Source organism: Canis lupus, chromosome 12, assembly GCF_048164855.1.
Source record: "Canis lupus baileyi chromosome 12, mCanLup2.hap1, whole genome shotgun sequence".
NCBI lineage: Eukaryota > Metazoa > Chordata > Mammalia > Carnivora > Canidae > Canis > Canis lupus.
The window spans coordinates 38,693,789-38,720,830 of NC_132849.1; the positions used below are offsets into that span (position 1 = coordinate 38,693,789).

The window sequence follows — 27,042 nt, forward strand, 5'->3', positions numbered from 1 at the left end:
TCATTTGCTCTGAGACTGACAATTGTCCAGATTGTCTTAAAAAGTAAATCCTCTGCCCTAAATTAATCTAAGAAATCAGAAGCCAAAGGAACTGGCATGTCAGCAGACCAGAGAAAAATGCGGTTTTCATAGTATAAGGAAGAGTGGAACCATCCAATTTAGAGCTGAGAGCTGGCACACTGTCATTCCACCCACACGCCATTAGTAAAAGCAAGTCACATAGCCAAGCTCAAAATCAATGGGTGGGAAAGTCCAGTATACCCACGAGGAAGCCACGGCAAGGAGGAGGCAGGAAGAAAGAATTACATGTAAATAAGATCTACATTTTTATTATTTATTCCAGGATAAAAAAAAAAAAAGGTCATGAAAAAAGTTCAACAGGTCAGGGAAATACTAACAAAATATATGTGCCTCCCTCTCTCCCTGGAAAAACAAATTAAAGCACATTTAAACAGTGTTTTGTTTTTGTTAAATATCCACAGTTACAAAAACAAAGAAAAAGACCTTTGGACTAGATAGCATCTACCTAACTGAATCATCAAAGGCACCATGATATTTCTGAATGATGAGTAAAAGGGGAAAAAATATCAAAAGATTTTGTTTGGAGAGTATTACTCTGTAGCCCTCTGAAGTCAAGCAGAGCCTGCTTCAGCGGCTCTGCAAGGAAGGGAAATGAATGTGTGGGAGGAAGAGCTGGGGCTTCTGCTGGATCTGAGGCAGGCAACGGCCATCAGGAGATGCACCTGTAGCCATGAAGGGGCATTCATTCAAACAAGACGCACAGCTGCCTGGTGCACACGGTTCCAGACATCCTTAGCAGAGAGCACTCAATCCCACACAAGCAGCCTTAGGGGCCATCGACCAAAGGGAGCCACAACCACCGCCCTCCCACCTGCCGTCCAGATTCTTTTTTTTCCCCAAAGCTTTCTATGTCTGTTCCTAGGATACAAGGTTTTTTTTTTTAAAACCATGATGTTTTTCACAAGAGCAACCACTGCCTGTTGCAAGTTTTCATCTAGTTAAAAAGCTGGGACCTTGGAAGAGCAAATGTGTGAAGCACTGATAGGGCTACACGCAATTTTTTTTTTAAATGGATAGTCATCAGATGGATAATGGCAGGCAGCTGCAAAAAAAGTAATTCTTTAAATAACACACATTTATATGTGTGATTGAATATACATGCCTATCTATGCATATACATACACATACATATACAGCCTTACATACACATACACATTTCCTGGTTTAATGTTTTCCTGCCAGGAGTACTCCAATATAACTATACTGCAATTACCTCTTAGGGAAGAAGGGTTTCCCTCCCATTCCAGCCATGTGTGAACTTGCACGGGAACACAGAACGTGGGCAGCTGGGTTTCAGTAAAGATACATTTCAATGTCACAAGCGGCTAATACTAAGTAAATATCAAAAAATCATGCAGAACTAAAATTGTAGAAAATTACAACACAAATTCTAAAGTCATAAAATGTTAAGGGAGGTCTCTATCTCAGAGTGAGGAAGGCAGACTCACCGCAAGACAGTCATTATCAACGCTAAGAGGAGCCCTCCTCCTTCAGGGGACTACCCTGAGCTGATACAAACTCTACTTCAATTCCCTTCAGAATATCTCATTAGCAATATTTTTTTGTGTGTGGAATCAAAACTACCATTTTTTGTGATATTTATGTTGAATTTATGTTGAATAAATGCATGTTGAATCAAAACTATCACTTCAACTCTAACAATGGTGATTCCCTGGAAACTATTTTCTTATTCAGAAATAAAACCAAAATAAAGCCCTCAGTTTCTGGCAGAGAAATCCACAGACTGAGGAGGCAGCAACTTTTCTTTTTCAAACAGGAGGTTTCCTCCTCCCAAAATGCTGCTTTGTACTTTCCAGGCATCCTGTAAATTCATTCGTGGTATTTTCCCCCACCAATACCACAGTTTGATCACAGAATATTCCGGAACCACGCTATCTATTTCTCAATATCTTAAACTTGGTCTCAACACCCAGAAATATCCTTGGATTACTTTATTTATTATGAAATCTTGGGCCCTTGGGATTGAAACCTCCTTCTCTGGCACGAAAGGCTGCCCATTGGAGAATTGAGATTACATAACCCTTCACTCTAGGTTTTCCTCCACTGTTGTTTTTAATATTGCTGGATAAGCTTCTTGGAAGTGTTTATGATCAGTCTATGTCTGCCATTTCCCAGCGATCGTCCACTGTGTGTAAGCAATCAAGAGGCAAAGAGAACTGTCATGTTCACCTACTTTCCTGGACTGGGATGTGATCAAACAACCCCTGGATAAAATACCCCCTTCCCTCACCCCCTTCCCTCACCACCCTCAACTGAGGCACAGCAGCCATGGCAAGACTACACATAGAACCTTCTCTTCAGCAGGTAATACCCTGCCTTTCAATGGAATATAGATTCTTAAGGGCATGAGCTCAGCGAAACCCTGGTCCTTCACCAACATTCACAGGAACATTTTCTTGAGCATCAGTTTGTACCAAGTAATACTGTTGCTTTGCCATCTAGGCTTATAAGCCAACAAGCACTTTGCCAGAAACTACTGAAGAACAGGTGATTTTCTTCCAGCCATCTATAGTGCTAACATCCATCCTGACATAATGGCTAGAAACTGGATCAAGGGTCCTTATTCCCACAGTAAGTGGTGGGACCAAACAGACCAATCAGGAATTTGATTTCATGAGGAAAAAAGCATAGAGCTTTACCAGAATTCCTTCTATAAAGCAGTTTTTTTTTTTCCACGCCTGGTATTTTAAATGCTAAATTGTTAGTTTCCAACAGCTTCTTATAAGATCTAGTTCCTGCAAAAATCTTACCCTTACCTTTTAGCCTCTCTTTCTCTCACATCTTACATCCAATTCATGAACAAATCTTACTGGTTCTACTGTTAGCATATGTCTGGAATGCATCCCCTTCTTACCACCTCATCTACCACTATCCTAATCTAAAAATACCATGACTGTCTCTCATTTGAATCCAATTCAGTAGTCTCCTGATTGTTCTCCATGCTTCTTGCCTTGCCTCATCTCCACACAGCTCCAGAATGATCCTTTTAAAAGTGAGGACATATCCTTCCTCTGCTCAAAACTCTCCCATGGCTCCCATATCATTCAGAATAAAAGCCGGGGTCCTTCACCAGTAATAATCATGTGGATATCATATTATCACCTGATAGGAAGTGATGACAAGGACACCCCACCTCTGTGGTTTTCTTCCCCAAACTTATGACCCTAGGCTAAAGATGAAGAAAGTATCAGAGAAATCCATATTGGAGGACAATCTACAAAATACCTCATCAGTAATCGTTAAAATGGTAAACACGAGAAAGGATTGAGAAATTGTCACAGAGTGGAAGACACTAAAAATACATGTCTACATGCATTGTGGGTTACTGGATGGCATCCTGGAACAGAAAAAAAAAACACATCACTGGGAAGACTGGTAACATCTGAATAAAGTGTCTAGAGTTTAATGAAAAAAAAAAAAAAACATCTAGTTCCTGGCTGGTCCCACTTTCACTGCCACCTTGTACCAAACTGGATCAGTTATGGGGCCAATCCCAAAGACATTCATTTGCACCTGACCAAACCAAAGGTGGTCTCCATGCAGGGAAGGCCATCAGTGCTGCAGAATTCTCCTTCCCCTGAAATGCACACTCTGCCCATGTGCAGAGCTTTGATCCAGAGGGGCTCCCATCAATCAGTAACTTCTGTTTCTTTTCTCTCTTCAAACTCCTATCCTAAAGTGAGGCCCGGGTGGTTCTCAGGACCAGACTGTTCCTCGTGTGTATTTTCTAACTGTTCCTGCTCTGAAGATCTCCCTATCACAATTTATCCCATGCAGAAATATCTGGCTCTGATTTCCTTATCTCTACTGATTACATCTACATTTGTCTTTCTCCAATGGCCAGTCCAGGGTTTCTCTTGTCTTTTTTGTGAAGGGCCAATAGGTGGAAGATGAATTTGGCCTTTCTCCCTCAAACCACCTTCTATCCCATGTTGGGTGCTCTGAACTATACCACAGACCCTCTCTCCCTGGGATAACTCAAACTGGCACTGGGCATCCAGAGTCTTCAAGCAGTGCTCTTGTCTACCTCCTTAAAGTGGCTGGGATAAGCAGAAGAACTGTCCCAGCCAAATACCACCTGCCTCCTAACCTTCAGATTTGTTTTGTCAAAGAAAAAAAAAAAAAAAAACCTTGTCAGCTCTGAGTCTTTGCAGAAGCACTGCCTTCTCACAGTGAGGACAACCAGGAAACACACGGTTTTCCTGGTAACCTCTTTGTTGTACCAGTCTGCAGTCATACACGATCTTCACTCCAAACATAGGAACAGACTTTCTCAAGGGGGATCATGTAACTCTCAAACCCTGAGATGCCAGAACTGGAATGCAGGGGCTCAGACAGCAAGGATGCTGCTCTGAGAAAACAGAGTCTTTGCCTCCCCCTCTGAGGGCTGAGACCTGAGTGGCTGCTGTATCTTCAAGTGGGGGAGCCAGGAATTCCAGGTTGCCTGTGACCAACTGCTGGGCAGCTGCTGAGCTGGCTGGTCTATAGCAAGGACTCCAAGGAGCAGACAGAGACTACAGGATCCAGGGCTAAGGTGGCCCCAACACAGGCAGGATTACATTTTCTGCTGTCAGAAGGGGCCCAAGAGGGGCTGTGTACCTGCTTCCTACACCACAGCGGCTGCTTAGTCAAGCAGCAAGGCTATGTTTAACACTGAAAATAGTGGGCTTGTCCGAACTTCTTTTATAAGTGTCTGAAAGGCCAATAATCAATCTCTCCCCCATATTCTGGCACATCAGAGGATAACTGGCAATTCTTTTAAGAGTCTGATGTGTATCTGCTTTTCAAACTTTAAGAAGGTAGTATGTAAACTAAGACATGTGTCTATCCTGAAATTTAAATGAAAAATTTAAGTGAAGTTAAAATGAAGTTAAAGACAATTTGAATTAAATTAAACTAAAATTTTAGGTGACTAAAATGTAAATAGCCTGTTTAAAAGCTAAGTCTGGAGATCCCTGGGTGGCTCAGCAGTTTAGCGCCTGCCTTCGGCCCAGGGCATAATCCTGGAGTCTCGGGATTGAGTCCCAGTTGGGTTCCCTGAATGGAGCCTGCTTGTCCCTCTGCCTGTGTCTCTGTCTCTCTGCCTCTCTCTCTCTCAAATAAATAAATAAAATCTTTAAAAAATCAAGTAAAATAAAAGCTAAGTCCATCTTGATAGGAAAACAACTGGAACTGGCAATGGAAAATTTGATTTAGAGGAAGTTTAAATTTCTAAATATTTCCAAATACTAAAATATAATAGGAAAGGAGAATAAGCAGCTGCATATTTAAACCAGAGATTGCCCAGTCTCTTAGCTCATAGGACTCTTTGCATAACCTGCAAACCATTTCATTTACATGAATATTTCTGCTCCTCCTAAATATCTGCTTTTCAAGTAAGTCTACCAAATTTCTTAGTAAGCTCTCCTACTTATAATGTCCTTCCACCATAGACTATAATAAAAATATTCTCTGCTTCTAACATTATCAAGCATCCCATAGTGTTTTTACTACAACAGCAGATAGTCTGGTGTGGATATTCATTACCTTCAAGGTCTCTTTTCAAGGGAGTTACACCAAACTAATCTCTTTTTGCATGAATTATTTGGGTTTGCTCCTGAGCACAAACTATACTAATAGTCAAGACTGTTTTTATAAGATGGTCTTTCAAATGTTATCAAGTCATTTTAACTTTTCTTCCTCTGGGTTGTAAATACTAAAATAAACACAAGAGAATTTGGTTTACATATTCCATTTTTTTCCTAGAAGTCACCAAGAAAAATACTGGATAAAGCAGATCCCTCAGTTCATACCATCCATCTTTAGAGAGAGCCCAAAGAGCTGCATTCCTGGGAGTTCATGCTAAGTGTTTTATAACTATCTATATGGTGAAAAAAAAAAACTTATAAGTACTTTAATTTTTGTTTAACATAACATGGTTTTTAATATATTCACAGGTCATACAATCACCATAACCATCTATTTCTACGATACTTATCAACCCAAAAGAAACTCCTTAACTATAAACAATCACTCCCCATCCCCCACACTCCTCAACCCCTAGCAATCGCTAATATACTCTATGTCTGTAGAGATTTGCCTATTCTGGACATTCCGTATAATGGAATTATATGTGACCTGAATCCTTTTGTGTCTGGATTCCTTCACTCCACATCCTTACAAGGTTCATTCACATTGTGGTATGTACCAGTAGTCCATTCCTTCTTTATGGCTGAACAAGGCATTTAAGACACACCACATTTTGTTTATACATTCATCAGATGATAGACATTTTGGTTGTTCTCACTTTTTGGTTGTTATGAATAATGCTGCTATGAACATTTGTATACAAGTTTTTGTGTGAACATATGTTTTCAGTTCTCTTGGGTCTATACCTAGAAGTGGAAACACAGGGTCATATAGCAACTATGTTTAACTTTTGGAGGACTTCAGGTGATAGCTTAATGTGATTCAGTCTAGCCAGATGGCAGTTACCGGTTCATCCAAGGAAAATGTTATTTCTGTCAATATTAAAAGGCTTTCTTTAAACAACCAGGAGTAACATCCATTATTTTCCCAATTGCTGTGTGGCCTGTCACTCTAACATTAAAGGAAACTAGACTTATTGGATAAGAGTGGTCTCCTGGTAGTTCATACTCTTCCAGCTGCCTTCCAACTAGTGGAGATTTATCGGAGAACATTATGGTGTGAAGTTGCCAGGGCAGTGACAATAAAGGACAGTTGGATATAGACAGGGCCTCCTAGACAGCTTTTGATTCAAGGCTATGACCTAGGTACCTACAGATACAAAGTCTAGATGTTTTTTGTACACTGAGAGACTGAGCCACTAAATCAGCACCTGGCAAACTTTACAGACCATGAGACTAATCTAGCCAGCTACTCGATTTTTTTTTTTTTACAACCTGCCAGCTAAGAATGATTTTCACATTTTTAAATGGTCATATTTTTAAAGGTTATGTAAGAACCTATATGTAATGTCCTCAATTATATATCTTGGCTCACCAAGCCTGAGGTATTTACTATCAGATCCTTTAAGAGAAAGTTTACAGAACCCTGCTGTAGCTGACACTCATGTAAATTAAATTCTCTTAAGACCAATGAATAAAGCGTAGCACCATTATTAATTTGTCACCAGAGATATCCAGCAAGCAGCGAATGCCCAACACAGGATGTCAAGTGACCTGGGAAGTGACTCAGGAGGGTAAAGCACAGAACCCAAATAGGAAAGGCAGTATGTATACAGTGGTTAAGGATGGCACATTAGGTGATCAAAACTCGGAAAATTCTAACAAAATGTTCATTCTTCACAGCAGAGTACATCTCCCTAGCAGCTTGATAGTTTGGTTCTCCCTATCTACTTTGTTCTATCTAGAGAGTGCTAGACATATTAACACACTTGGCTTTACTGAACCCATCACTCCCCGTGCCCTCCCCCTCACTCCCCTACCATCACCCTTTTCCTGCTTATTCTGACCATTTCTCTCTTGTCCCACTGGGTGTCAAGAGCAAATCCTTATTCACTTGGGTTTGGCAGGGCTATGGCCTCCTCTATTATCATGTGATTAATTTACACAATGCTTAGAGCTCTAGTTAAACATCATCATTGCTACTTGCATGATACTATTAAACCTACATTCATTATGACAGACCACCTTTTTCAATCCCAATTAAACAGGGAAAACACCACTTGCCTTTTGCCAATCTCAACATTTGCTCCAGTCCCAAAACTTCCCAAAAGTAACAGCAGTGGCCTGTTACGAGGCTCCTCAGTCTCTTCCCCAGATACATTATCTCTACCTGCTGGTCATATCTTCTGTTGTTCTCATGAGCTCAAATGATCTCCTCCTAAACCTGGACCTTAAAATTCTTTGGCAAAATGAGAGATTCATCTGTTTACATTTGATCTCTTTTATAAAGATGAAATTAGACACTAAAAGCTCCTGCTTTTCCTCAGACTTCCCTTACTTTCTCTTTTCTGTTACATGTAAGGTTTTCTTGGGGGATCCTTTCACCTAATATGAAGCTGAATATGGGAAGACATTACTTTTAGGTTCTTAGTATTACTCATTCCTCCTTTCTAGTTTTAATCTTTCTATTGTTGTTCTTACTCAATTTTGCTATTTCCGTAACTTCATGGTCCTGCCAAATTACCTCTTTTTAAAACTTTCCCATTAGCCTTCCAGCTCTCAAAAGAGTTTTGGTCTCAGCAAAAAATAGCCACATCTCCTTTCCTGGCCTTTCTATATGCCTATTTCAGTTAGTTCCTGGACTTTTTTTTTTTTTTTGAAAAGCCACTAACTCCTGGGGAGTATGAGCAGAGAATCCCATCAATGTGATTATATGTTAATCTGAATTATTCTCCTAGCTCCCAGCTATGGAAGAACTACATTTAAACAGAATGGGTGGGAAATTGATGGACAATATAGATAAACTTATCTTCCTGTTTTTCTAAAATATAATTTCATCTTCCAGAAGACCCTTGGACAAAGGTCTGAGAGTTTAAAATACACATAGTGGGACCAGTCATTCCAATAATGAATCATCGACAGATCAAAACCAGTCTCATTCCTAGTCTTAAAACCAGCGATTCTCAGACCACCTTTTCCTGATACTTCCATGTAGTTCAAAATTCTCTTCTCTTTCAGCTTTCAAAAACTCTCCTCCCATCACATTCTAATTCTGGAAGGCTTCTAAGAAATTTCTATCTATGGTAGAAGGGGGGGAGGGCGGGGGATGGGAGTGAATGGGTGATGGGCACTGGGGGTTATTCTGTATGTTAGTAAATTGAACACCAATAAAAAATAAATTTAAAAAAAAAAGAAAAGAAATTTCTATCTATATAAAAATCCAAAGAAATAAATAAGTACCTCTTTGGAGTTATTTTTTAAATTAAGATTAGAAAAATACTACATACTCCGGGATATTCACACAGAACAGGTTATGAAGCACTTAACCCAAAGGATCTTTAAACACAAGACAAACACTTGTATTGTTTTACAAATGCCTTGGAAGCGTCTTGCCTAAAGGACCAGGAGATGCTCTATAGGATTTCTCCATTCTTCCCTCTTGAAAATCCTCAGGACTTGCTGTCCTCATCAGCCATACCAACCTCACCAAATTACTGCTCTGGGGTTCCTGCCTCAGGTCACCGAGCATAATTTTCTCAAAAGATGAAAAATGCAAACCTTATATTAGATAGTCTTTTTGTTAAGTGACCAATTCTAAGGGAAGAGTCAATCACTCTAGGATGGTGACCAACTCAGGAGGTGCACGTGGGCCCAGGGAACCAAACCCACACATATACAGACTTCTGAAGGGCCACATGGTTGTAAAACCTCTAGCTCAGCTATGGGCACTCCTTTTGGTGGTGAAAGATAGTCCTTTTCAACCTAACAACTGGCATCCTCTTTCATTACTTGTGGCGCAGGCAATCAGTCAACGTGAGACAGAGCAGGAAGCTGCTGGAATGGGCGCGTGTGTCTAGCTCTCGGCTCTGAATGGTCTGCGCCTCACTCCAGAACGTTTCCTCCAGATGCTGCCAGCAGACACTCTGTAATACCTAAACCACAAATCATCACATTCCCCACCCTTTGAGCCAGGGCTTGTCCTTGAGCTTCCCACATACTGAGATATTAACCAAGCTGGCCACTGATACAATAGCTCCTTACAAATTCAGAGTAAAACCTGCCACGCCATCTGCTCGATATACTAAAAAGTGGACCTCCTACCATAAAAACAACCACTGTAGGTGAACCTCAGAGAGTAATGCAGGACATTTCAGGCATTTCACAAGTCATGAATCCTGGCTAGCTTACTAAAGAAAATATTTTATCAATGTAAACATGTCAGGCATACAACTTATCTAAAATGAGAACAAGTATCTCTCAGAAATGGAGCCATCTTGGAGAAACAGAATTACAGGCAGCCCACTTCAGTCTTTGCCAACATCCAAGGAAACTGCTTTCCTCAAAATAAAGAAACTGAATTGCTGTCTGGTTGTTTGGGAACCAGGGTGGGTTTGTTGTGTTTCTGGGTTTTGTTTTGTTTTTTTTAAACAACTCTTAAGTTTTATCTGCTATGACACATTAAAGACATCTAAACCAAACAAAGTGTTTCCAAACTGTAATACTGTAACTTAGAAAAATCATTGACTGGACTATACTCACACTGAAAAGGTGCCGTAACTTGACCCTGCCCGTATCTCAAAGGGAACGAACCTTCAGTGGACTGCTCTCCTGATATCACCTTCTGGGCTGCAAAGTACTTGGGCTTCAGTACATATTCCTGGGTCTGGCCATGATGAATCATCACATTCTGTGAGGAAAGGGGTGTCACTCTGGGAAGAAACAAAGTGGGGATAGGGATATTAATTACAGATTTTTTAAAACTAAGAAGGGAAAAATAAATTAAACTTAGAAAGGAAATAGACTCCACACAAGGCTCAATTTTTCCTTCAAATACTGTAGTTGCCCATTTATAACACAAGGGACTAACTGCTTACACTTAGAAACCTTAACATATGGGCACCTGGGTGGTTCAGTCAGTGAAGTATCTGATTTTGACTCAAGTCGGGATCCAGGACAGTGAGATGGAACCCCACATTGGGCTCCACACTCAGCACAGAGTTGGCCTGTCTCCCTCTCCCCACACTGGCATGTGCTCTCTATTGGAAAGAAGGAAGGAAGGAAGGAAGGAAGGAAGGAAGGAAGGAAGGGAGGGAGGGAGGGAGGGAGGGAGGGAGGGAGGGAGGGAGGGAGGGAGGGAGGGAGGGAAAGAGGAAGAGAGGGAGAGAAGAAAGAAAAGAAAAGAAAGAAAAGAAAAGAAAAGAAAAGAAAAGAAAAGAAAAGAAAAGAAAAGAAAAGAAAAGAAAAGAAAAGAAAGAAAAGACCTTAACATCAAAGGGACTCTGCCTATCTAATCAAGAAGTGTAGGCTAAAGAGGCCACCACAAGTGGATTCTATCAGGGGATTCAGAGCACAGTTACCATAGCCCATATGCAGAACACAAGACATTTATATGTAAGAAAGACATATGTGAACAGGTACATATATTTAAAAAGTGCATTTTATATATGCTGATAAGTAGGCAGTACTGGAAATGCAAAGAGGGGGAAAGGAAGAAGAAAAAACAGAAAGGAGATTATGCAAGAGATCCCCAGCTTGATCAGTTATGCAAAATTAACTCTCAACGATCAGAGCCTGAACAGTAAACAGTGGGACGTCCCTAATGATAGAAAGCTCAAAAATTGGAAAAAAAGAATTCTTAATTACCTTTTGAAACATAATTACGATAAGGAAGAAACATATTCAACTTTTTCTAGTTCACATTTAAATATTTTATGCTGTATCTCATAACATTAAAACTATTATGGTTAAATGTTTTATAATTACTAGCTCCTAAGAATAATAACAATGGTAATAATAACTAATCACAATCTCATTTCTTCAATACCACAAGTCAAGACCTCTGGGGACTCCTGAACACAATTACTCTGTATTAACCCTCTGGCCCAATCGTTTTCTAGGACAGTTCTCTTTTGTTGCATGTAATGGAAACTATTCTCTTTTTAAGTAATTTTTTAAATTTTAATTCTAGTATGGTTAACATATCGTGTTACATTAGTTCTGATATTTCATCCAAACAATACAAAAACACTAATTCAAAAGGATACATGCACTCCTATATTTATAGCAGCATTATTTACAATAGCCAAGATATGGAAACTGCCCAAGTGTCCATCAATAGATGAACAGATAAAGAACATGTGGTAATATATACACAATGGAATATTATTCAGCATGTAAACTTTAAAATAATAAGCCTTTGCCCAGATTTAATAATTCCCTGGGGAACAGAACTAACATCATTAGCTAAGCAAGACTAATAAATAAACAATGTGAAGAAGATAGACCAACTAATTCCAGAAAATGCTTTAAAAATGCTTAATTGCTAGTAAAACTGCTGGGACAGAGTTTTTTTTTTTTTTTTTTTTTTTAAGATTTTATTTATTCATTAATGAGAGACAGACAGAGAGAGAGAGAGAGAGAAGCAGAGACACAGGCAGAGGGAGAAACAGGCTCCATGCAGGGAGTCCAACGTGGGACTCAACCCCGGGACTCCAGGATCATGCCCTGGACCGAAGGCAGGCGCTAAACCACTAAGCCACCCAGGGACCCCTGGGACAGAATATTTTAGCAGCAAACTGAGCCTATGGAAGGAGACCTCTCCAGAGTAACCCTGAATTTTACCGACCGTGGCATAATTAAAGCCATCTAAACCAATCAAAATATTCCCAAATTATGATACTTTAACATAGGAAATAGATGACTGGGATATAATCACACTGATAAGTAGTCCAAAGCCCCAAAGATTCTCCCAAATGAGGGGCTCTAAATAAGAAGAAATGACACTATGACGGGTGAGTATGAAAGATCAATTGCCAAGCCACAAAAACCACCACCACATAGTGTCTCATCAAAAGCAGTAACAGTCCTGAATAAAGGCAGTCTACCCAACTGATCCTCAACTGGAGTTGATGGATAAGCTCTTCTGTAGGACAAGGCATCCGTGAGAAATGAAGGAAGAGGCTAGGATGAAGAGTACCTCCCCCTTAGCCAGTCAGTGATCTCGATCCACCACTTTACAGCTTAGAGTTGCAGGAAAACCTAGGAAAATCCACCCTGGGCCTGACTTTTCCCAGACACAATTCTATGGAAGGGCACTCCCTCTATCACTAGAATAATAACTTAAATTACTAAAAGCCTAAGTAAGGCTTAATGTTGTAAACACTTTTGTTTTGATGATGTAAGTGTTGGTTTGAACTTTAAGTATGTTTGGTTGGGATTGAGTAGAAAGTGTAACAGCTGGACACATCTGGTGGTGAATGATAAGAACCACAAGTCTACTCCATCAGCCTCCTGAAAACAGGAAGCTCTTCTTCCCATCTCCAGAGCAACTCACTCCCCAACTATGCTGTCATCCTGTCACTATGCTGTTGGCACCTGCTGGTAGAAGTATTCCTGTTCACAAAGGAACACCATTCCAGCTCTGATCACTGCCAGGTAGGATGAGCTCAGGGCTGGGGGGAGAGAGAAGGTCCTGCCTCCTACTTGAGATCCTCCCTACTCTCCCCTCTGAATCAAGGAAGTGAGAGGCACTAAGAAATGAGCTGAAAGCTAATATATGGGCTCTTTTTCCCTACACCTAACTGGAAAGTAATGAATAAACAAATAAGATGAGCTTACCAGGTCTAGAACTTGAGTGACAACCCCAGCCATCGCGGACTTAAGGAAATGAGCAGTGAGTAAATGCCAGCACAATGATACTTAAGTCTGACTACAGTAGAAGCACTCTCCAAGTCACAAACACAGTGCAGACATGGAGCTACACCTGGACTGCACTTCCCCTTTCTCCACCACCTTTCCTCTTCTCCAGTGCAAGCATATAAATGCACAGGAACAGACTGAAGCCACTCTGAGTGACGGCCCCACAGATTAGGAAGCAAAGCCATGAATGGTGGCAGCACATGGGACAGATGGAGGAAACTGTTCACTCATTTCACAAATACATGATTTGGATCCTCTTCAGTCTTCCTCCCTTTATGGTGGGTGTCCACTCTTCCCTCTAATTTCATCGTTCTGTTATTTCCACTCAGGACAACCTCTCAGTCTCACAAATATAAATCCTCTTTAACTCTTCTTTCTCTTTTACCCAAATATTTCAGGAATAATCCCTCTCCTTTCATTTCAACTGGGGTTTTCTCCATTCTTCCCTCCTCCTGGGTGTGGGAACGTAATTTAATTATCACTAGTGAACATCAGATTTGTCAGAGCATTAGTTTTTTTTGAGAGAACTAAAATACTAGGGAAAATTAAGCTAAGAATGAAAACTGTAGGACCACTGGTTCAAAATGATTTTTTTTAAGGTACCTATATATCTCAGTTTCCTCCAAAGATGTCCTTAAAATTATAAAAAATAAAAAAAGATTTAAATCCAGAGTTGACATGTGGCTGTTACACAACAGTATAGCCACACTAGTCATTACAAGATGGGAAATATTCTGTTCTGATAAACAGCTGTTATCCCAAAGCCCTTAGTGGCCCCGCCTCCCTCTACTGGGCCTCCCAAGACATACATCCCTTTAATCCTATAAATAAGGAGTTGACATGTGGCAGAGCTGGATCTCTGGATCTCTGAATCTCTGTTCAGCATCCCTTCTGATTAGTCAATACCTGTGCCACACAGGGTAATAAATATGGTTCATTTTGGCCATTAATAAACACACAAGAGAGATTTCAACAAATCTGTAAGACTCAAAGTAGATTGAGAAATGCTGACTGTTGTAGCAGCATGGAGGAAGCCATGGCCTGAGAAATATTTTAACTTCTTCTAGGTAAACCTGCAGTAAGAAGTCCATCATGCTTGGGAGACCCAATACATGTGTACATATGGGGTCTGTGTTTTCATATAACTCAAACAAGTTTTATACAACAATATTTACCCTTACCATGAGGAGGGCACTTTGATGTTTTGTCCTCTCATCTATTTTTTAAGTGACAGTCTTGAACCACTACATTGATTTCATGACTTCATGACTCCCTAATGGGTTGCAACCAGTAGGTTTAAGGGCACTGGTCAAGAATCATTCTGTGAGGGCACAGCCACAAAGAAAGCAATCTTCTTGGGGAAACACAGAGGCATTTTGGACCTTAAACCAAGTAAAGCAAAGGGTGATGAAAAGTAGGGCTAAACACTGGTGTCTTAACTAAAAAATCTATCTATAAAGGCAGCTATCCTCCCCAACTCTAACACACAGAGCATCCATTAAGTCAGACTTCTATCCTTCTCGGGGGGGGGGGGGGGGGGGACTAGTATTCTTCCCTAAAAGAATAGAACTGTATTGTATAAGTTAAAAAACTTACTGCTCCCCACTCCCAGAATAAGGCCTTCTCATTCTGGATTCTGGGTTCCCCTAGATCAAAGACTGCTCTCCCATTTTTCCCCTAAAAAGAAGCTTGCCAGGAAATCAGGAAGACCGCAGGCTCCAAGAGAGTAATGCTAGGGGGAAAAGGAGTCATGAAAATGAAAAATATGATTGCGATTTTGAAGACACTTGACTATATGGTATAAATACAACTGTTAGAAAGAAAAATGGGAGAATACATTCAAATTTGAGCTAAGAACACTTCTTCAAGAAGCATGCATGAGAGTGAAGGACACATAAAGAAAGAAAGTCAAGCATTGAGTGGTACATCCATGAACAAAATATTACAAATGCTGTAATGATCAGAAACAACCAGGTTACCAACTTTGGTGACATCAATGTACAAAATTAGCAAGAGAAGTTGGGAAATTTCTTTTTTTTTTTTTTAGGATTTTATTTATTTAGTCATGAAAGACTCAGAGAAAGAGAGAGAGACATAGGCAGAGGGAGAAGCAGGCTCTCTATGGGGAGCCTGATGTGGAACTTGATCCCAGGACCCTGGGATCATGACCTGAGCCAAAGGCAGACACTCAACCACTGAGCCACCCAAGCGCCCTGAAGTTTGGAAAATTCTTGGAGAAGAAAAGGAAGGAAGACTGGGAGAGCCACCACCTTCACCTTATAAAATGCAAAGTCATTAGATACTAGTCATGACCTTGATAGATGACATTGACTTAAGAAGAAACAGAAGCATAAATGTGCTGTTGGGGTGTACACAAGCTATGAAAATGAAATAATGATTGTGAGAGAAAGGGTGGGAAGTAAGAGGGAAAGCAAATAAGTTAAATCTTCACCTTCTATGGCAAGAAGTGTTTAGAGACATCTAAAAGGAATACATGAAGAAAAGGCTGGATGGAACTTACTATCAGAAGGACCAATATGACTTGAGGATTAAATGCTAGATGGCTGGGGACTAAACAGAAAAGGACTCAAGTGATAATGAAGGTTTCAAGCCTGGTTAACTGGACAGGTACTTTTGTTCAAGGTCACGGGAAAAAGAAAGAGCAAAGAAACATGCTGAGTTACGGCAGTCGGAAGAAAGGGTCAGTCTGCAAGGACGGTAATTATGTTAGAGACAGAACATGGAGTCTCTAAGGGCCCATTAGGGAAAGCCTCCAAGATGAAGAAAAGTGATGTTCTAAGCGGAGCCAATTTCTTTAAAGGCAAAAATGTTTCAGAAAAAAAGAACACAGAACTACATGATCTGGAGGATATTCACACTTAAGGGTAGGGACATAAAGAGAAAATGGGGGGAAAATTTGGAGAAAAACAAGAATAATGCAGATCTAAAAAGGACAAATGGAAGAATGTTTCCAGGGAAACTTTCTAGGACAAATGGGTGGCTCAGTGGTTGGGTGTCTGCCTTTGGCTCAGGTTGCAATCCTGGAGTCCTAGGATTGAGTCCCACATTGGGCTCCCCACAGAGAGCCTGCTTCTCCCTCTGCCTGTGTCTCTGCCTCTCTCCGTGTATCTCTCTCATAAATAAATAAAACCTTTATTGAAAAAAAAAAAAAGAAGAAGGTTTCTAGGAGGAAAAGAGAGAGGACCACCTGCCAATTGCAGCATAAGAAGCAGGGAAAGAGATTCAGGAAGGCCATGCCTGGGTTAGGGAGGCCACTGGCACCATCCACAGCGTGGTTTCAGTAGTGAGAGGAGTGTGGCTGCAGCAGGCAATACACTTGATAGGTGACATGCTGCGACACAAGGACAAGACAGACGAGGAAACATGGGCCAGAGCTGAGGGGTATGGCTGGCCATCTGGAGACCCGCATCTGTAGACACCTCTGTATCTTTGGAAGCGGAGGGGAAACAATCGCATACAACTTCTTTCCTTAAAAGAAAGGATTAGTCACACACTGTTTACACTGCTGCCTTCCTAGTGGCAATTTTTGGCACACATATGGACTAAACTTTTCCACATTTCTACTAGATTCATTATTTGACCTGTGGAACGGGTGGGAGGATCTGGCAAAACACAAGCCCCTTTCCACTTAAGAAAAGAGCTCTGGACCTCACAGAAGGAAACCCCCATCAGGCCATAAAATGTTTCCCACAGAAGGCCCGTTTAACGCGATCCAAACCTTTCCCCTATGGTTAGAGCCCTCAGGTTCATAATCCAGATGAAGAAAAATCAGAAGAGGAAGAAAACAGAACGACAGAAGGAAGCCACCAAGGGTCACCCCCAGGCTTTCAAGGCCAGTTTGTCCTTACAAAATTCAAGGGATCAGATGTGCCTTGCATGGGTTCCACGTTGTTCAAAAGCATGGGCACATGCCCCTCGAGGAAACGGCAGTGCGCCCAAGTATATGAGATGTCAGCTGCAGTGTGATGGGGGAAACAGAGTTCTTGAGGATGATACGCACAGAGGGGAAGGACCAAGGAAAAACACACGGCAAAGAGGTCCCCAGGCAGCGTAACACACATGGAAAGGGAGACTACCTTCTGTGATGACCCCATTCACACAGAATGATCCCTCAGACCAAAAAAAAGATTAATAGGTAAAAGGCTGCTGATGACGAGATCAAAGGGTAGCACAGACTGCCAGTAACCGGATAAGGAGAGCTGGAGGAAGCCAGAACACACACAGTGAAAGTAAAGTGAAACAAGCAAACACAAAGTCTTGAGAACAGAAAGAAAGAAAAGAGACTATGAAAAATCTAAGTGTAGCGGATAGACCAGTAGAGGATTGAGGAAATGAAAATGGGACAGTAGATATTGCAAGGGGAGAGGGAACGCATGGAGATTAAGTAAACTTTGGTGGTCATTGTCAATAAATAGGGAAAACACAACCAAGTAGTTCGTGAACCAATTTTCATTTGTAAGTGGTTCTTTCCTGGGAGTGATTTTGTCCCCCAGAGGGGCTACTGAGTGTCCTATATTGTACAGGGCAGTCCTCCACAAGAATGAATTATTTGGCCCCAAATGTTAACAGTTCCAAAGATGAAAGACCCTGTTCTCAACATGTGCTATTATCACCAAATGATTTTAATAAACATACGTAAAGAGCAAATGGCCTGTGACTAGGGACATAGCCCTGTACTCATACTCAAGTTGCCTGAGTGGCAAACTGCAAGGGAAGCTAGCTTATCACTGAAAATGTTATGGAATAGCAATTTTTAAAAAAAGTCATTCACAGAAGCCCTTGTAGGAACAATACAACATAGAGTTGGGAAGAACTTTTTGTTCAACTGCTTGGCATGGGAGAGTGCTATGAAGAGATGGTGGGCAAATAGTCGCCAAACTGCTTTCTAAGGTAGGCAAGTCCAATCTACCGTACATGTTTAGTTATGCTAAGAAGGTCACCCACGTTTGGAGCTTGGTGCCAATTGTTGGGGTAACAAAGGTGAGTGCTGCATCTACAACTTCCCACATCTGCCCTTCCTTCAAATGGTCTTCCAAATCATCCCTAAAGAAATGTCTGATCTAAGGCGTCTCACAATTGGCCCCCCAAGAGGGAACCTGTGTCTCCACACAGCCCTGGTTAGGCGATATTCTTCTGAAAATGACTGCTACATGAAAACATCCCAGGAATTCTCAACTCATCTCATCCCAAGTTCCTAGAGGAGGGGAAAATATAATCAATGGGTTATAATGAAGAGGAAACTTTAAAAAGCAGCAGGGAAAAGTCCTCCTCTTGGAAAGTTTAACAAAATAATCCCCACAGTTCGGAAATAAAAAATGAAGTTGGCTGAAATTAGTGCTTGGAAAAAAATGTAAATGGTCTAAACAACTCCATTAAAAGTCAGGGGTTGTCAGAATGGTTAGCAAGCAAGACCCAACGACACGCTGCCTACAACAAACCCACTTTAACTATAAAGACAAACATGTTAAAAGCAAAAGAATGAGAAAAGAGTTCACATGTTCACATGAATCATAAAGCTGGAGTGGCTATGACTACTATGTTAATAACATGCAGAGTAGATTTCAGAGCAAAGAATATTACTATGGATAAAAAGGATCATTTCATAAGGATAAAGGGTCAATTCATCAAGAGGACACAAGAATCCTAAACAGCTGTGCACTTGATAACAGAGCTTCAAAATATGTGAAGCAAAAACTGTTTTTTTTTTAAAAAGCCATGAGAAACATAATTTTGTTGTTTTAGTTCCTGTTTCAATATCCGTTTAAAAAATTAACAGAACAAGTACATGGAAAATCAGTAAGGATATAAAAGACTTAACACTATCAACCAACTTAACCTAATTGACATTCATAGAACACCCCACCCAACAACAGCCTAACACATGTTTTCCAAGTACATACAGAGTATTTACCAAGATAGACCATAATTTGGGTATATAAAAAGTGTCAGTAATTTTTAAAGGATTTGAGTCATACAAACTATGTTCTCTGGCCATCATGAAATTAAATCAGAAATCAGTAACAGAAAGATCTCTGGAAAATCCTCTAAATATGTGTAAACTAATAAACCAAACCAGATTTGTGAACTTCAAAACAACCAAATGATTCACAGAACTAGAACAATCTAAAATTTGAATGGAAACACGAAAGATCCCAAATAACCAAAGCAATTTTGAAAAAGAAAAGCAAAGCTGGAGGCATCACAATTCCGGACTTCAAGTTAGGAAGTATATAGTATATAAAACTTCAAGTTATATCACAAGCTGTAGTGATAAAGACAGTATGGTACTGGCACAAAAACAGACACACAGATCAATAGAACAGAATAGAAAGCCCAGAAATAAACCCACAACTGTATGGCCAAATACTCTTTGATAAAGAAGGAGAGAATATCCAATGGAAAAAAGGCGGTCTCTTCAACAAATAGTGTTGGGAAAACTGGAGAGCCACATGCAGAAGAATGAAACCAAAACCAGACCACTTTCTTACACGATACACAAAAATAAATTCAAAATGGATAAAAGACCTAAATGTGAGACAGGAAATCATCAAAATCCTAGAGGAGAACACAGGCTGTAACCTCTTTGACATTAGCCATAGCAACTTCTTATGAGATAGGTCTCCTGAGGCAAAGGAAATAAAAACAAAAATAAACAATTGGGACTTTATCAAAATAAAAAACTTCTGCACAGCGAAGGAAACAATCAACAAAACTAAAAGGCATCCTACAGAATGGGAGAAGATATCTGCAAATAACATATCTGATAAAAGCTAGTATCCCAAATAAAGAATTTATCAGGGATCCCTGGGTGGCGCAGCGGTTTGGCGCCTGCCTTTGGCCCAGGGCGCGATCCTGGAGACCCGGGATCAGATCCCACGTCGGGCTCCCAGTGCATGGAGCCTGCTTCTCCCTCTGCCTGTGTCTCTGCCTCTCTCTCTCTCTGTGTGACTATCATAAATAAATAAAAATTTAAAAAAAAAAGAATTTATCAACCTCAACACCCAAAAAACAAATAATCTAGTTGAAAAATGGGCAGAAGACATGAATAGACATTTTTCAATGAAGATATACACATAGCCAGCAAAATGTGAAAAGATGCTCAACATCACTGATCATCAGGGAAATACAAATCAAAACTACAATGACGGATCACCTCATACCTGTCAGAATGGCCAAAATTAACAACACAAGAAACAACAGGTGCTGGCGAAGCTGTGGAGAAAGAAGAATCCTCTTACACTATTGGTGGCGATACAAACTGGTGCAGCCACCCTGGAAAACAGCATGGAAAAAAAATTTTTTTAATTAAAAAAAAAAAAAAAAACCAGCATGGAGGTTCCTCAAAAAGTTAAAAATAGGACTACCCTAAGACCAGCAATTGCACTACTAGGTATTTACCTAAGGAATACAAAAAATAGTAATTTTTGCACCCCAGTGTTTATAGATTATCTACGATAGCTAAATTATGGAAAGAGCCCAAGTGTCCATCGACTGATGAATGGATAAAGAAGATGTGGGGGCTGTGTGTGTGTGTGTGTGTGTGTGTGTGTGTGTGTAAAATGGAATATTACCCAGTCACAGAAAAGAGAGAACTCTAGTCATTTGCAACAACTGGAATGGAGCTAGAGAGTATCATGCTAAGTGAAATAAGTCTATAAGAGAAAGACAAATACCATATGGTTTCACTCGTATATAGAGTTTAAACAAAACAAATGGGCATGGGGGGGGGGGGGGAGAGAGAAGCAAAACAAGAAACAGACTCTTTACTATACAGAACAAATGGATGGTTACCAGAGGGGAGGTGAGTGGGGGAATGGGTGACATAGGTGATGGGGATGAAAGAAGGCACTTGGTGATAGGATCCCCAAGTGTTATACAGAAGTATCTAATCACTATGCTGCACACCTGAAACCAATATTACACTGTATGTTAACTAACTGGAATTTAAATAAAAACTAAAAAAAAAAAAAAAAGTCAAGTCCTGGGAAATCTAATACACACTATACATATAGCATGGTGCCTACAGTTAATATTATAGTACTTAATAGTTTAAATTTCCTAAGAAGATATATTGCAAATGTTCTCACCACAATAAAAGGTAATTTGTGAAGTAATAAATGTTAATCACCTTGACTGTAATTATTTCACAACACGTACGCATATCAAACCATCACATTATAGACCTTACAATATGTACAATTTTTGTCAATTATTAAAAAAAGAAGGATCAAAGAAGAAATCAAAAGGAAAATTTTAAATTATTTTGAACTGAAAAATGAAAACACAACCTACCTAAATCTATGGGATACTGCTTAACCCCTATCGAGGAGCAAACATGTGGGGCTAAATATCTGTATTAGAAATGAAGGTCTCAAATCAATGACCTCAGCTTCCACAAAGAGAAACTAGAAAAAAAAAATTGAAGCCCAAAATGGAGAGGAAATAATGGTCAGGGCAGAAATTGATGAAATAAAGAAATAGAAAAAAAAATCACTAAACCCAAAAGCTGGCTTAAGATTAGTGAAACAAAAAAAGACACAAATTGTTACTATCAGAAATGGGAAGGGTGATACCACCACAGACTCAAAAGTTTTAATGGAACAATTTGAAGAAGCCCTCATTAGCCAAAGATGAAACAATTTTAGCACTGGTAAGAAAAAGTGATCATTTGAAATATTTCATATATAAATACACCCATTAATTTAAGAAAATAAGCCGGGGGGTACCTGGTGGCTCAGTCAGTTAATGTCTGACTCTTGATCTCAGGGTCATGAATTCAAATCTAGAGTTGGTTTTTGTTTTGTTTAAAGAAGAAGAAGAAAAGAAGAAAAGAAGAAAGGAAGAAAGGAAGGAAGAAGAAGGAGGAGGAGGAGGAAAGAAAAAAGTTCTAACTCATCTTTGGAAAATGCTAGATAATCAACTCATTTCAAAACTGGTCAATGAAAGAACAGAACCAAGCATATTATACTCTCATGTGATGGCTATTTTTACGTCAACTTGGAGGGTATTTTTGAATGAGATTAACACTTAAGTCACTGCACTAGGTAAACAGATGGCCCTTCATAATGTGAGTTGAAGGCCTCCCTGGCTAACAGCAAATTCTTAGCAGCAGACTGCCTTTGAACTTTACCTCTACCACTGGTTCTCCTGGGTCTTCACCTGCTGACCCAAACCAAAAATTTGAACTTACCAGCCCCCACATCACATAAGCTAATTCCTCATCAATAAATCTCTTTATACATACACACATACTTACTGGTTCTGTTTCTCTGGAGATGCCTAATGTGCCCACTACCTTCCTTATATAAACTGAACTCCAGCCAAATAATTGAGGAAAGGAAATAAAAAAGGAACAGAATTAAAACACCATCGTTTGCAAGCCATTAGAAAATGGAGGTGCTGATCATCAATGGCTGCTAGCATCACAAAGACAGACAACATGTGCCCCTTAATGGAAGAGCAGGACCCAACTTATGAAGCAGTCCAATCAAAAATCAAATTCGAATCTGATCAAGCCTCTAGATCTATACACATTTATAGGAAACTCAGTGGAACAGAGTACATGTTAGTATCACAGGGGTATAACTAGCATACAATCCATGGTTGCTGCAAGAAATTTCAAGTAAAAAGAGAGGAGATTAAAAGATTCAAGAATATGAATCTGTGGCAATGGATGAACACTGTTTTGATCCTGATGTGAACAAGTAGGAAGCATTTGTGAAACATTTTGAGAAATTTAGATACCTGAGTTTTTAAGAACCCATGGCTTTTACAGATACATGCTGACACATTCACAGATTGATTTCAAAATAATCAGAGGGAGGCACAGAAACAGACTGAGTATAAACAAAGCAAGTGACTTTAAGTTATTAAGCATGAAAAGCTGGTGCATAGATATTTTGAGGGGTTTTATACTATTTTCTTTGTTGTTTTTGTGTTTAAATAATCTATGAGTTTACAAAATATGCCCTACAACAATTATCTTTCCTGATTTTTTAAATCTGTATCAAATTACATATTTACAAGCACTCTCTGGGTAAGGTAAGAATATTACTGATTCACAAAAAGAAAAATGGAGATCAATGAACAGCAGGAGGGAAAAAAGGATGAAATAGAAAATGCCAGCAATTCATATCCTCTCTTTCCTTCTATTGTTAATTATCATAGCTATGTGCTAATGAGACAGATATCGTGTCTGCCAAGAGTGAAGTAACTATTCAACAGCCCTGAAAAAACCAGAAGACTAAAATCATCAAAACTTTGAACTGGATTAAGTTATTTAGCAAGTAACCATGGAAGGAAATAATGTTAATAGCTAAAGTCCTTAGTTTTGTCAAAAAATGAGCTGCTACATTTGGTTACTTGGGACAATGTCCCTGAACACAAACTAAAAAGGAACTGTAGTCATCTATTTATCTAAACCAAGAAAAGCCAGAGGAAACCCAATTTAATGCAATCCAAAAAAATTCCAAAATGTAAACAATAAGGCCTCTACCCTATTGGGGAACTGCCAAACACAAGGCTTTTAAATCAAATCTTAGAAACCAAATCCTGACTCAACTACTTACCATGGGAAGGAAGGGGAGAATTGCCTCAATTTCCTCATTGTAATCTAAGGAGAATAACAACCACTTCATAAAGTTAACATGAAGACAAATACAAAATGTGATTTTTTTTCTGAAATGTGTGGAAATACCTAGCACACATGTGATTCACAAACAAGAGTGTTTGATTCTTTCTCTTCTACCAGGTATGGAGGACATCACAAAAAGAGAATTTCACCCCTCTGATTATATTAGATTTCATATTCAGAAATCACCCAAATGGATAGTTAAGAGAGAAAAGCAGAATTTGTTTCAAAGTTTTATAAGTAATTTCAGATTTTTTTTTTTTTAAGACCGTGAGTTTGGAACGTATAGTCCCATTCAGCAACCTTAAGGGCAGTTGCTCATAATGATACACTTACAAAGGAAAGCTCTCCATGAGTTTGCAAGAGTCCAGGAACTCAGTACCACAGCTGCTATGGAATACAGTTTGGCAGTGTATCAAAAACACTAAATATAGTATTTCTGTATGATCCAGCAATTCCGCTCCCAGGTATAAACCCAACTGAAGGCAAAGAGTCAAACAGATAAGCGTATATCAATGTTCATTGCAGCATCATTCATAATAGTCAAAAGGGTAGAAACAACCCAAGATATACCCTTTGCAGATGAATGGATAAACAAATTGTGATACATACATACAATGGAATATTATCCAACTCTACAAAGGAATGAAGTTCTGACACATGCTATAATGTGGATGAACCTGAAAAATGTTATGCCAAGTGAAATAAGCCAGATTAAAAAGGACAAATTTTGTATGATTCCATTTTTAGGAGTTACCTGGAATAGGCAAATTTATAGACACAAAGTAGAATGAACAGGGGTAAGGGATGAGGGTTTTGCTTAATAGGCACAAAGTTTCTGGTTTGAGGTGAGGACAGTTTTGAAAACAGACACTGGTGATGGTTGTACAACACTGTGGATGTAATTAATGCTAATGCATTATATACTTAAAATGGGTGAAATGGCAAATTTTGTTATCTATGTTTTACCACAATTGGAAAAAAAAAAAAAGCCTACATAATGAAGATCTCAGATCCATTTAAAAAAAAATAGCACTATAGTCAGAGAGGAAAGGAGAAGGTAGGTTTCTCAGCCCCTGAGCTCCCTAGGACCCAGAATTTCTGGATAATACAGCATAAGACTTGTTCATCTCAGCAAAATCCAAGTATGTTCTTGTCCCCTTTTAGCCAACTGTTTCAGATGCCAATTCTATAGTAATGACCAGGTATATGGTTGCCTCCCCCATACTATATCATCTCAATCTTTTTTTCCTTCTGCTCTCTGACACTCTTCACTTGAGTAAGCCACTCCTTGAATCCACTGAGACTTTGGCCTCTATAGCTCTAATACCTTACGTTCTCCAATAATCCTCCTCTTACAGCAATGAAGGAATTAACATTCTGTTTGCCAGACATGAGAAATAACCTCTACCCACTTGCCTGGGAAGGCTTTCATACTGATTGTGCTCATTCTCCAAATTCTTCCTCACCCTCCTCGCCCTCCCACCCAGCCCAGCATTATTGTGTCTGTTACATTTACATGATTTTTTTAGTCAACTCTCCATCATGGACCCTAGTAGCAGCAAGAAGAGACACTCATGACTTTTGGTTTTGGATGCTACCTTCATATACTTCCTCTCATTACCTGTAAACCTAGAAAAGTGGAACAAATAGTGGGAACATGTCAAACAAAACCATTCTTTCACTATTTCCCCCTTCCTAATTACCAATATCTTCCTTATACTTAGTTCTTTGATAGGCATCTAGAGAGTGTCAAGGACAGATACAATGGGTATAAAGATCCAAGAGCTCAGTTCTCCAGGGCAAGGCATTCGCAGAGTTCAAGACAAAGGGAGGATCAACAGCACTGAATCAGATCTGGCCAATTAAAATCCCACTTTCTGTGCCACTGAATCTGTGAGCCAAGGGTCAGAGTCCTACCTCAGTCTCCTCACCCATAAAGCAGAGGGATCTATAAGACAACTTCTCAAGTACTCCAGCTCTGAAATTGTTATAAACACACCAACAACCCTAACTCCAAAACTGTTCTCTAGTCACATTAATAAATGTTTCATAAGTGACGTATTTGTTTTTAATGTAATATACATTTAGGTATCTGTTCAAGTAGAAAAGGGATCTCTCAACGTTTTATTTCCCCACATTCAAGCTACATAAAAAATAAAATTCTTTCAATTTTTAAGGTGAATGCAATAAACTCTGTTTTCCCCAAATGGTCTTGTTTTTTTCTATTACAATTGCTGCTAAACTAGGTCACCTAAGTAATAAATATTGAAAGCATTTAACCAAATTCAAACATCTGTTCCAATCCTCTTCTAGTGCTTGATCCAGCTGAAACAAAATACCCACTGCCCTACAGGACCTGCAAGATCCACACTGCTGGAAATGTTGGGGTTTTTCCTAAAACCAATATACCTGGTGAAAAAAATATGGCTATTTCAATATGTCTGGAGAACAATGAGTACAAAAGTACATAGGAAGCCGCAAAATCTAACCAAGTAAATCATGCCACACTGGATCTTCCTGTGCTAAAACAAAAGAACTCACAAACTTTGGCTGGTAGGTATCCAAGTGAAGGCTGGCTTGGTAGGTCTATTCAGAGACTGATGAAGGAAGTGCCTCTCTAGCTCCCATATACACTAGAAGAGCTTTGCTCTGAGAAGAGCTACCCCATTTTCCACTGGAATTTCTAAGCCAATAACTCAAATTTGACTTTGGGGAAAATTATATTGAGTTTAAGAAATAAAAATGGTTTTCATATAAAAAGACACTTTTTTAAAAGTTATTAATATAAAATTAGAAAAAAGTATCTGCAAGGCACATAAAAAATAAGGGTATTAGATACAGAGATCTCTTGTTAATTAATGACAAATTGGTAATCCAACAGGAACAAAACAAAACCTGGTAAGAAAATGGACAAAGGATATGAATGGGCAATTTACTGAAGAGTAAATCTTTTTTTTTTTT

At 39.5% G+C, this 27,042-nt stretch overlaps 1 protein-coding gene across 10 annotated transcripts in view; it reads right to left on the minus strand.

Annotated features, from left to right (window-relative positions):
• LTBP1 (latent transforming growth factor beta binding protein 1) overlaps positions 1–27,042 on the minus strand; it is a 392,301-nt gene that overhangs the window by 242,097 nt on the left and 123,162 nt on the right. For 7 of the 10 annotated variants that reach the window (XM_072770566.1, XM_072770564.1, XM_072770562.1 and 4 more), the window contains exon 4: positions 10,269–10,438. In XM_072770566.1, coding sequence (XP_072626667.1) covers positions 10,269–10,438 — 170 coding nt within the window. The remainder of the gene's footprint in view (positions 1–10,268; positions 10,439–27,042) is intronic. The other 3 variants (XM_072770568.1, XM_072770565.1, XM_072770567.1) reach the window with 1 other exon arrangement.